General features: G+C 48.8%; 1 protein-coding gene across 1 annotated transcript; it reads right to left on the bottom strand.

Moving 5' to 3' along the window:
* Window positions 1-469: 469 nt before the first annotated feature.
* On the bottom strand, window positions 470-7,110 carry TMEM221 (transmembrane protein 221). Its single transcript, XM_028713638.2, has 3 exons — window positions 6,516-7,110; window positions 2,202-2,287; window positions 470-1,084 (listed from the first exon to the last, which is right to left on the bottom strand). The coding sequence occupies exons 1-3, from the start codon at window positions 6,824-6,826 to the stop codon at window positions 564-566; spliced, it is 918 nt and encodes a 305-aa protein (XP_028569471.2). The 5' UTR covers window positions 6,827-7,110; the 3' UTR covers window positions 470-563.
* Between the last annotated feature and the right edge of the window lie 5,012 nt (window positions 7,111-12,122).

Below are 12,122 nucleotides of genomic sequence, written 5' to 3'. Positions count from 1 at the left end.
TAAAGCCTTAAACAGCCTCATCCCTGTATGCCTGAAGGAGCGTCTCCACCCCCATCGTTCAGCCCAGACACTGAGGTCCAGCTCCGAGGGCCTTCTGGTGGTTCCCTCACTACGAGATGGGAAGCTACAGGGAACCAGGCAGAGGGCCTTCTCGGTTGTGGCGCCCACCCTGTGGAACACCCTCCCTTCAGGTGTCAAGGAGATAAGTAACTATACAGCTTTTAGGCGACATCTGTAGGCAGCCCTGTATAGGGAAGTTTGTAAGTGATTGATGTTTTACTGTGTTTCTGTATAAGCTGGAAGCTGCCCAGAGTGGCTGGGGCAACCTGGTCAGATGGGTGGGGTACAATTATTATTATTATTATTATTATTATTATTATTATTATTATTATTATTATTTCAAAACCTCCTACGTGAGCGGCCACCACCTTGTGGCAGGGAGTTCCGCCAATTAACCAGGCTGCGGGAATAAGGAAGAGTAAACGTCTTTAATATCTGAGAGGCCTCCAGAGAACCAGCTGGCTCCCCCATACACCTCTGCAGAGACGGGTTACCCACGTTTTCTACACCAAGGTCGAATCTTTCCCCGTGCCCGCTGTTTTGCGGGAGAGCACATTCCTCATTTCCTGTGTGACGCCGTTCCATGGCTTCCCGTGGGTCTGCAGGAGGCCGGACTCCACCGAGAGGGTCCGGTGCATCCGGGGAGCGCTGTAGCAATCCTTTTCCAGGGTTAGCTCGGCGCTTCCCGAGGAGGTGACGTTGCTGCTGGCCGGTGTGGTGAGGTGGGACTTCTGTTCAAGGAACGGCGGGTAGGAAAACTCCCGGTGGATCTCTGGGCGTGGCCGGGGAGCGGGCATGCCCTTGGTGTTGTTGAGGGGGGCAGCGGGCAGCTCCCCACCACGGGCCGAGTCGTTCTCGTAGAGGGTGTGTGAGAGCTCGCCCTGGCTCAGCCCCGTGGCTTTGGCAGCGCGGATCAGGGCGTGCGTCACAGTGATGAAGAGGACCAAGATGCCCGACGAAAGGACGCAGGCGCTGGTGATCCCGGTTTCAGTCTCAAACTGCACCAGCATGTACATGGAGAGAGCTGGAATCGAGGGGGAGAGGATGCAATTTAATCCACAGCAGTGGTTTTTTCATACAGATAAAAAAAGAGAATGCCTACACAGTAAACCACGGTTTGCTTTAACCAGGTTTGACCAGGACGCCACTGTGGTTTGTTCAACTAGGGTTGCTATATATCCTCTTTTTCCTAGGCACAACCTCTTTTTCATGGGTATGTAAAATGAGAGCTGCCATAGCGATCCAAAGTTAAAGTCAACAAATGTGTCCTCTTTTTGCTCTTCAAAATATGGCAACCCATTTCAACAAATCTGCAGCAGTGATTTATATATATATATATAAAAAGATAATGCTTGCACAGTAAACCATGGTTTGCTTTAACAACATTTGACTGTTCGGACGGAACAGGATGCCACAGAGTGCTTTTAACTGTGGTTTTTTTCAACAAACTGCAAGTTTTCTAGCAGGTAAGCACTAGAATTAGAGAGGGGGCACAATTTAATACTGTGGTACCTCGGGTTAAGAACTTAATTAGTTCCGGAGGTCCGTTCTTAACCTGAAACTGTTCTTAACCTGAAGCACCACTTTAGCTGCGCCGCCACCACATGATTTCTGTTCTCATCCTGAAGCAAAGTTTTTAACCCAAGGTACTGTTTCTGGGTTAGCGGAGTCTGTATCCTGAAGCGTATGTAACCTGAAGCGTATGTAACCTGAGGTACCACTGTATACATCAGTGATAAAAAAGAAGAAGTCTGTACAGTAAACTATACAGCCCGCCCTGTGGAACGCCCTCCCATCAGATTTCAAGGAAATAAACAACCAACTGAATTTTAGAAGACATCTGAAGGCAGCCCTGTTTAAATGTGTGACATTTTAATGTATTTTTAATCTTTGTTGGAAGCCGCCCAGAGTGGCAGGGTACAAAGAATAAATTATTATTATTATTATTATTATTATTATTATTATTATTATTACTGCTGCATTGCAGGGGGTTGGGCTAGATGACTCTCGGGGTCCCTTCCAATTCTAGGGTTCCTGAATCAGAGCCAGCTTTCTTTGAAAGCACTTTTGCACTGGTCTCACCAGCAGAGGGCGGGCAAGAGCTAGTCTAAGGAGTGGGCAGGGGGAGGAGCCAAACTCACCTGCCAGGTAGGCTGAGACCCCGCAGCAAAACAGGCCCACAGCCACGTGACGCACCTTCCGGCTGTCCACGAGGAACCAGTCGCCCCTGCGGCAGGAGGAAGGAACAGAAACCTGTGGTTAATTCATTCACATATTTATATGCAATGCCTCCATGATATCACCTCGAGCTTTAGGGAGTTACATCAGCAAAGCAGGGGGTGGGGGTCTCTGCCCCAAAGAGATTACACACTGCACCGAGCTCAGCAGTGGGTTCTTTAGCTGGGATTCCTGCATTGCAGTAGGTTGGACTAGATAAGCCTTGGGAGTCCCTTCCCTATGATTCTAATGCATGGTGTGCTCTGGGTGTTGCCCCTTCCCAAATCCTTTGTAGCCTCTCGTTCCTTCTCCCTCCCTCTGACCCGGCAGTGCTCTTCTTAGACCACTGAGCAGACCTGCCAAACTCAACAGGCCTGGCGAATGTTGGCTCCTTGATTTCAATGCATCTCCTTTGAGTAAGACCCCTTACTCCCTTCCGGCTCATGCTAAAGCTTCGAGAAATATTTGTCCTAAAAGTGTTTCCGCAGGACATGGGGTGTGTTTTATTCTGGAAGGAGGGTGGTGTTAACCCCCAGTGCCCCCCCAAGAATAAATCAAATATTTGCACCTCAATCGGTAACTGTGGAGATGAGGATGGGGGGACGACAGATGCCCCCACGTGAATGGATGGTGTTTTTTAAAAACGCAATGTTGCAAAGGGACGGTGTCTTGGGAACAGAGAGAAAATATTGGACGCCCTCCCTGCTCCTTCCTCGCCTGCCATTGTCCCCAAGAATAGAGGGAGCTTTGTTTTGACCGTCCCCTACTTTCCGAAAAAAAGGAGGGGGGTTCGCTGCAGGCCTGGACGGACTTTGTTTGCAAAACTCTGAGGAAAAAAAGGGAAATGAAACAGGGAGAGAAAGCATGGAGGGGAGGGGGAAAACTCAGAAAAGAAAACCTCAAAGTGGTAATTCAGAATGACAGCGGCAATGTGGGAAAAGTTGGCGGACGTGAGCTGGAGGGATAATGAGCAGAGTTTCTCATACGGCAGGAATTTTTGGACGGGTGCGGATGGGGGCCCCAGCACTCAGCGGAGTAACGTAAAAGCCAGCATCATGCAATGGCTGATTAAGTACAGAAATTGCAGCAGCGGCTGTCAAATCTGTCCTTCCTGCAAATGCGTTGTTGCTGTTTTTAAAAAACCAAGTTTCTAGACCACATGACAGAAGGTGTGCCTGAAAGTGCTCCAGTATTTTTCGATTATGGATGATTCACCAGCTATGGCTCTTCTTAAAAAATAATTAAAAAAAAAATCCCTAAGTTTCTAGGCCTTATTGACTGTACTCGACATTGCAGTGCCCACTTCAATCTGGTTCAACTTCTGGACCTTACACTGTGCTTGAAAATGTGTGGGCAGTGCTTGCTTGAATCTGGCTGTGAGTGCGAATGCTTTTTTTAAAAAAAAAAGTTTCTGGATCTTTTGATCATAGACATGGCAACGCCTGCTTGAATCTGGGGTATGTGTGGCTTTTAAATCAAGTATTTATCACTATGGAGATGTGAATGTTTAAACCTTGTTTCTAGACCTTGTTGTGACACAAGATGTGCATGCAAGTTTCTAGACCTGTGTTTATGTGTGTTTAAAAACCCATGTTTCTGACCTCATGACACTACACCACATTCATGAAAGCATACCCTCCAATATTTCGCCAATGAAAATAGGGGCATCCTATTGCATAATAATAATAATAATAATAATAATAATAATAATAATAATAATCTTATTATTTATACCCTGCCCATCTAACTGGGTTGCTGCCACCACTCTGTGTGGGTTCCAACATATATAAAAACATAATAAAACATTAAACATTAAACAACTTCCCTCTACAGGACTGTCTTCAGATGTCTTCTAAAGGTTGTCTAGTTACTTATCTCCTTGGCTCGGGGCAGGGGGGTCATATAACTCCAGCCCTCCAACATTTCTCCGATGAAATGTCCTAAGGTGAAGCGGGAAATTCTAGGATCAAATCAGAAACTGGAATGGCTTCTGTAAGTCCTGGACTGTCCCTGGAAAATAGGGGCACTTAGAAGGTCTATGGAAGTTTGTAGAACTTAGGTGTGTGTGTGTGCATATGTTTAAAACATGTTTCTAGACTTCATGACACTTGACATGCATGAAAAGTTTCTAGTCCCTATGACTGTGGGTGTCTGTGTGTTTAAAAAACCAAGTATCTAGATCTCATGATGTTGGACATGCACTGATGTGTCTCATGCTTCTAGGACAGCTCAGTCGGTAGTGCATGAGACTCTTAATCCCAGGGCTGTGAGTTTGGGCCCCGTGTTGGGCAAAAAGATCCCTGCATTGCAGCGGTTGGACTAGATAACCCTCGAGATCCGTTCCAATTCTACAGTGCTATGAATCTATATTGATTTTTATCCTTTGAATATATAAAAATACCTGTTAATTTCAACGAATTGCTCTACGTCCCTGTGAACCAGAGGTTAGCTTACAATCAAGCAGTGTGTACATTTTGTAAATTTAAAAATAACAATTAATCTGGCATGAGACTCTTAATCTCTGGGTCATGGGTTTGAGCCGCACATTGGGCAAAATATTCCTGCCTTGCAGGGGTTGGACTAGATGGCCCTCAGGGTCCCTTCCAACTCTACAATTCTATGATTCTATGTTTCTGGGTCTAGGCATTATGACTGGATGTGTGCGTGTTTAGAAATCCAAGTTTCTAGCCCTTATGATGACCTTCAGGGAAGTGCCAAGGCAATGCCCGTTTGAATCTTAAACTCCTGCAGTTGTGGCGCCAGTTCAGCCAACTTGCTCCCTGCCTTCTGCTTCCAGCAATTTAACCCTGACCTTCTGACATCCCAGCGTGTCGTTTCTGAGCCGTGCTAACGCATGTAATGCTGTCGTTTCTTTCGTGTTCGGAGACAATTTGGACATGCCTTTGGTTAATGATTTGGAGGAGGGCTGCGAGGGGCAAGGAGAGGTGGGGGCATGAACAGCCACCTTTGACGAAGGTGAGCCAGAGCCTCTGGGTCGCATGTTCAGAAGAAGGCCTTCCTTCTGGGAGACCTGCAATAAACTCGGGCGCTACAAGACCCCGGAAGCCCATGGCGAGTTAATTACGGGGAATTCCTTGGATGGGTGGACAGATTTCATTTATATCTCATCCATACTGGTAGAGCCCGAGGCCCCTTAATCTCAGGGTTGTGGGTTCAAGCTCCACGCGGGCCAAAGAGTTCTGCCTTGCAGCGGATTGGACTAGATGACCCTCGTGGTCCCTTCCAAATCTGCCATTCTATGATTGTATCTCGCTTTTCTTCCAAACCAGCTCAGGATAGGAAAACAACAGATTGAGGTTGAATCCTGACAAGACAGAAGGACTGTTCTTGGGGGACAGGAGGCGGGTTGGTGTGGGGGACTCCCTGGTCCTGAATGGTGTAACTGTGCCCCTGAAGGACCAGGTGCGCAGCCTGGGAGTCATTTTGGACTCACAGCTGTCCATGGAGGCGCAGGTGAATTCTGTGTCCAGGGCAGCTGTCTCCCAGCTCCACCTGGTACACAGGATGAGACCCTACCTGCCCTCAGACTGTCTTGCCAGAGTAGTGCATGCTCTGGTTATCTCCCCCGCTTGAACTACTGCAATGCGCTCTATGTGGGGCTACCTTTGAAGGTGACCCGGAAACTGCAATTAATCCAGAATGTGGCAGCTAGACTGGTGACTGGGAGCGGCCCCTGAGACCATATAACACCAGTCCTGAAAGACCTACATTGGCTCCCAGTACATTTCCAAGCACAATTCAAAGTGCTGGTGCTGACCTTTAAAGCCCTGAATGGCCTCGGTCCAGTATACCTGAAGGAGCGTCTCCACCCCCATCATTCTGCCCGGACACTGAGGTCCAGCGCCGAGGGCCTTCTGGCGGTTCCCTCCCTGCGAGGTTACAGGGAACCAGGCAGAGGGCCTTCTCGGTGGTGGCGCCCGCCCTGTGGAACGCCCTCCCACCAGATGTCAAAGAGAAAAACAACTACCAGACTTTTAGAAGACATCTGAAGGCAGCCCTGTTCATGGAAGTTTTTAATGTTTGGTGTATTATGGTATTTTAATTTTTTTTGGAAGCCACCCAGAGTGGCTGGGGAAGCCCAGCCAGATGCGCGGGGTACAAATAATAAATTATTTTTATTATTCGAGCCGGCTTAAGAGCGCTTCCCGCCCCAAGAAGCAAACTTCAGACCGATGTCCCCCCCCCGCGCCCCAGGAGAGCCCCCGGCCAGTACGCACCTGTCGGGCCCCAGAGCGCCCCCGGTGGGCGCGCACCGCTCGGCGCCGCAGTAGCCGTGCAGGAGGCTGAGCAGGAGGCAGCTGAGGCTCAGCACCAGGCAGAGCGAGGCCAGCACCGCCGAGAGCGGCAGCAGCACCCGCCGCGCCCCCTCGGGGAGACCCGCCGCGCCCGCCGCCCCGGCCCGGCCGCCCGCCTGGACCTGGAAGATGAGCATGGAGGCCAGGACGGCCATCAGGCCCGACACGGTGCCGAAGAGCAGCAGGGCGCCCAGGGCGCGCGGCCCGTAGGGGGACGGAGGGGGCGCCGGCATGGGGCCGGATCGGGGCCGGGGCGAGAGCGGGAGACGGGAGAAGGTCCCGGTGCGCCGTCGAGGCAGCGCTGGGGAGGCGGAGGCGAGAGCGGGGAGGCGCCTCGAAGGGGTGGTCCGATCATGCCGCCCCCCGGTCACCCGTCGCGCCGCCGCCTGCGCACTTGCGCGCCTGAGGGACTAGCGCCTTGAAATCGGTCAAGTGCAGCGGAGCCCGGAGCCAGGAAAGGGGGCTCAAGCGGGGCTGCCTGACCCTCGCCCAGTTTCCCATCGCGGCTCTGATTTCCTTCCCCCCACCTGAGGGTCTTGCGCCTTGAAATATGTCAACTGCACCGGGGAGGGAGCGCAGAGATCGGGAGACGAGGGGCTGCTGCAGCGGAGGATGGAGGCGCTGGAACCATCGCCGCCGCCGCGATCGCCCGTCGCAGCGCCGCCTTCGCTGCTTCCGCGGCTTAGGGACTAGCGCCTTGAAAGTGACATACACCATGATTTTCTGGCAAACCTGGAACTAGACTTGGTAACCAAAAACAACGCTGATATTATGGACTTTTTTGTCATTTTAACACCTGTGCAACCACTCATTCTGCCTGCCTCTTACAGTTTTGTTTTAATTTCCTCCAGCTGTTATCCCTGTTCCTTGGGGGGGAGGTGAAAATTAAAAAATGCCTAAGAAACAACAACCCTGTGAGGAAATTTAGGCTGAGACTCAGCGACTGGCGCCCAAGGCCCAGGGCAACGCTGGTCCCAAGCAGCTGGCAGACCTCTTAACCGGATGGCAAACCACGTTGGGCAAAAGATTCCTGCCTTGCAGGGGTTGGACTAGATGGCCCTCAGGGTCCCTTCCAACTCCACAATTCTATGATTCTGCCTTTTCCTCTCTCCCTGAAACAGGGCAAGAGCCTGCCAGCCAGATGCATAGATTCAGGTGGTAGCAGCTATATGTATATGTATATGTATATGTATATGTATATCCACACCTAATGACCCACCTAAGTGGTACTCAGGATATCACTCAAGAAATCACTCAAGATATCCCTCAAGCAATTAAGGAACAAAAGAAGAAAAGGCACACTAGCCTGGGAACTTCCTCTCGGCCCAGAACATTGGAGGCTATACACCACACCTCCTCAACAGTATTTATAGGAACTCAAACACTGAGATCCTGCTCTGTTCCAGTAACAAGAAGCCGAAAGCACCAGCCTGAAGATGACGAGTGAGACCTCGTCGAAACGTCGCCTAGACACCCCAACTTTTACACGGGAAGACACCCGAGGACACCAAAACCTGCATTCCTGTACCCGTGAAAATCTACGAAAGCAAGTATATGTATATGTATATACACACACACCATACACACACACACACACACACACACACACACACACACGTCCAGTAGCACCTTAGAGACCACCTATGGGAAAACTAGTGCTAATACGCCCAGGAACCTCACCAAAATGCTGGAGAGGGTGCACCTCCACAGGCACATATCTCCACATGTGGTGGGAGTGCCCCAAAATCCAACTATTCTGGACAACAGCCATACAAGAAATAAGTAAAATAACCAAGCAAGTATTAGAAATCACCCCAGAATTGGCCCAACTAAACATCTTCCAAGACAACAATGCCCATTTACACCACAAAGAACTCATAACCCACCTGCTCTCAGCAGCCAGAAACACCATAACCAGACACTGGAGAGACCTGTCAGGAGTAAGCCTGGACCAATGGTACCAAATAGTATGGGAAACAGCCCTCCTAGAAAAATTAACCAATAAACTGAAACTGACACGGGGACAAACAGAAGAAGACGCCTTCACCCCGGTATGGCTCCCCTTTATCACACACACAGCCCAACAAGACAATGACAAAAACCCACCAACAGCATACGAATCAATATGGCTAACCTGATCCAAAACACCCACCCACCTCACTCACACACGAAGACAAAGATCACCACAGCCAACCACAAATGAACAACCACACCCTGGGCCAACCCCAACCTCTCTCACCACCAAAGGAACACAAGTGAACAGCAGAGAACCTGCACAAGCAACGCTGACACCAAACCCCACATATAGTAAGTAAAATAGAAACATCGCCCCCAACCCCCCCATCTCCCCCCCTCCAACTCTTTCCCCCTCTTCTTCCTAATGTCTCAACAAATGAAACTAATTTGTAAAAATGTTACATGGGGGGGAAAATACGAGAGAGAGACATTGCGCACACTTTTGTAAATCAAGAAAATCTTTAATAAAAAAGAGAGAGAGAGACCAACTACGTTTGTTCTTGGTATAAGCTTTCGTGTGCTGCCATCTGAAGGCAGTGCCCAAAACAGCCTTTCTCCCCGGCGTGGGAGAGAAGGCGGTGAGCGTCCGACCCAGACGGAAGGGTCAGCGGCCAGGCCTGCTTTCCGTGGGCGGCTTCTTCCGCCACAGAGCTCTGTTGGGGGGAAATGGGAGCCAGCCTCTAATTTTGCGGGGAAGGGATTGTTGACTTTGGCAGGACAGGCCGTCTGGGCTCCTGGTGCCATGCAGCCCCTGGGATTTTCCAGGTCCCACGTCGCCAGGGATGCAGATGCCAGCCAGGATCAGAGATGATGCTCTGAAGAGGCCTGAATCGGGCTCGGAAAAGAGGATTTGTGACCATTTCTCGGCCCATTTCTTGCATCAACAGGTCCGGTAGGCTTGCAAAGAGCGCCACAGAAACCTGCGCCACCTGTTTGGCAGGGCCATGGCAGGGTGCAGTTTCCCTTTTCAATGTGCACTTAGTACTTTTTATCGCTTTTTGACATTTCATTTCACTTTACAGCAACAAAATAGACAACAAAGAACACACGCCTTATAATAACCTGATCCAATACAAAATGTCATGAATAACTTGAAATTGGGATGACATATCAAATAAAGTAATATTCAATTATTAGTAATTAGTAGTAATTCAATTAATCTATTAGAATATAATAGCACTGAACTGGACTCTCAAAACAACAGCAAATAACAATTAAACAGAAATTAATTCTTAGCAATTATAATAAATAATTACTGAACTATGAAAAGTAAAAATGGCCGCAAGTCACAATGCATAAAATACCACAATACATACAAAACCATGTAAAAGGGTCAAATTGAGAACATAGAAAATTATGTTTTATGACATGTAGCCTGAACTCAGTCCACCCCCCAGTGAAATGGGTTGACAGAAGACTCAGACCCAAAGAAAGATGATGTCTTTCTTTGCAGAGCACATAGCCTATGAAATGTTTTGCCTCAAGATGTGGAATCACAGAACCATAGAGCTGGAAGGGACCATGAGGGTCATCCAGACCAACCCCCTCCAGGGCAGGAATCTTGCCCGACATGGGGCTCGAACCCGTGGCCCTGAGAACAAGAGCCTAATGCTCTACCAAGTGAGCTGTCCTTCACTCTGAAAAGAATTGGAGGCTCTTAAACACACATTTAAAATACATCTCCCCCCAAGGAATCATGGGAACTGTAGTTTACCCCCTCACAGAACTACAACTCCCAGCACCCTTCACAAACGATGATCGCTAGGAATCTTTGTGCTTTACATGTATGACGTGAGGTTACGATGAGTGAATTATAGCGCCTGAAGAGGGCGCCAGGCCTTCTCTAGAGTCAACGGCAGGGAAAGACCCAGCAAACTCATCAGGAACTTTTAAGATCAGAAATATTCCAGATGAGAATCCCTACGGTTGGTTTTTAAGAAAATCTATAGTAGATTATTCACAATACTGGCATATTAAAGAATCATAGAATTGTAGAGTTGGAAGGGACCGCCAGGGTCATTTTCCCCAGCCACCTGCAATGCAAGAATTGGCCAAGAGCCTGGAGGAAAAGAAGACAGGAGACCATCTACCTCAATATTGCCTACACTGACTGGCAGCAGCTCCCCAGGATTGCAGACTCAGGGGACATGGCCAGCCGTACCTGGAGATGCCGGGAACTGAACTCGGGACCTTCTGAGTGCAGAAATGTGTTACAGAGCTACAGCCTTTCCCCGAACAAAGCGAGGTGGTTATTATTATTATTTATTGAATTTATATACCATCCTATACCGGGAGGTCTCAGGGCGGTTCACAGAATAAAATCAAAATGTAAAACCACAAAATACATAATCAAAATAAAAACACCAACCCAATAACCTCCACCCTCCCATAAAATAAAATAAAACACATTTTTATTATTATTATAGAATGTCAAACAGATCAACCAAAGGCCTGGTTAAAAAGGAACGTTTTTGCCTGGTGCCTAAAGGCGTATAATGAAGGCACCAGGCGAACCTCCCTGGGAAGAGCATTCCATGAATGGGGAGCCACTGCAGAGAAGGCCCTGTTCTCATGTTGCCACCCTCTTGAGGAGGAGGCACATGTAGGAGGGTCTCAGAAGATGATCTCAGGGTCCAGGCAGGTTCATATGGAAAGAGGCGGTCCTTGAGGTATTGCGGTCCTGAGCCATTTAAGGCTCTATAGCTCAAAACCAGCACTTTGAATCGGGCCCGGAAACTAATTGGCAGCCAGTGCAGTCGGACCAGGATTGGTGCAATATGCTCAAACAGTCTTGCTCCGGTGAGCAACCTGGCTGCTGAATTCTGCACCGGCTGAAGCTTCCGAACCGTTCTACTCCTCATGATTTTAAGTGGTTATTTTAAACAGGAAATTGCCTTCTACATAGTCGAATACAGCTGGTCCATGGAACTCAGTACTGTCCACACAGACTGGCAGCAGCTCTCAAAGGTTTCCAATGTGGGGGGGGGGCATACCCAGTCTCTATTTGGCAGTGCCAGGAATCAATGCCTGCATTTTGTCTCTTGAATTGCAGACCCTATTTTCCAGGGGCATTCCTAGATTTACAAAAGCCGTCCTGGCTTCTGATTTGATCCCAGAATGTCCCACTTTTCCTTAGGACGTCCCTATTACCATCAGACAAATGTGGGAGGGTGGGGAGTTTTGTGACCCTGAGCCAAGGAGATAAGCTACGTTTAGAAGACACTGGAAGGCAGCCCTGCATAGGGAAGCTTTTAGGGTTTAATGTTCTGCTATGTTTTATATACAGTGTCTATTGGAAGCTGCCCAGAGTGGCTGGGGCAACCCAGTCAGATGGGTGGGATATCAATAATATAATTGCCATTATTATTATTATTATTATTATTATTATTATTATTATTATTATTATTATTAAATAGGACATCCCTCTTTTCACTGGAGAAATGTTGGGGGGTATGGCAGCGTGCAGAATGGCTTTGACTGGCCGGCTAAACCAGGTGAGGGCAGCTCAAATCC

This window comes from Podarcis muralis, chromosome 18, assembly GCF_964188315.1.
Source record: "Podarcis muralis chromosome 18, rPodMur119.hap1.1, whole genome shotgun sequence".
Taxonomy (NCBI): domain Eukaryota; kingdom Metazoa; phylum Chordata; class Lepidosauria; order Squamata; family Lacertidae; genus Podarcis; species Podarcis muralis.
This window is presented reverse-complemented; position numbering and strand designations above follow the sequence as displayed.

Excerpts from the sequence above, each read along its gene's own strand:
- TMEM221 (XM_028713638.2), bottom strand. The coding sequence starts at position 6,826 with ATGCCGGCGCCCCCTCCGTCCCCCTACGGGCCGCGCGCCCTGGGCGCC. Across the intron at positions 2,288-6,515 it reads GGCGCTCTGGGGCCCGACAG|GGGCGACTGGTTCCTCGTGG; the intron begins GTGCGTACTGGC and ends CTCCTGCCGCAG. Across the intron at positions 1,085-2,201 it reads GGTCTCAGCCTACCTGGCAG|CTCTCTCCATGTACATGCTG; the intron begins GTGAGTTTGGCT and ends CCTCGATTCCAG.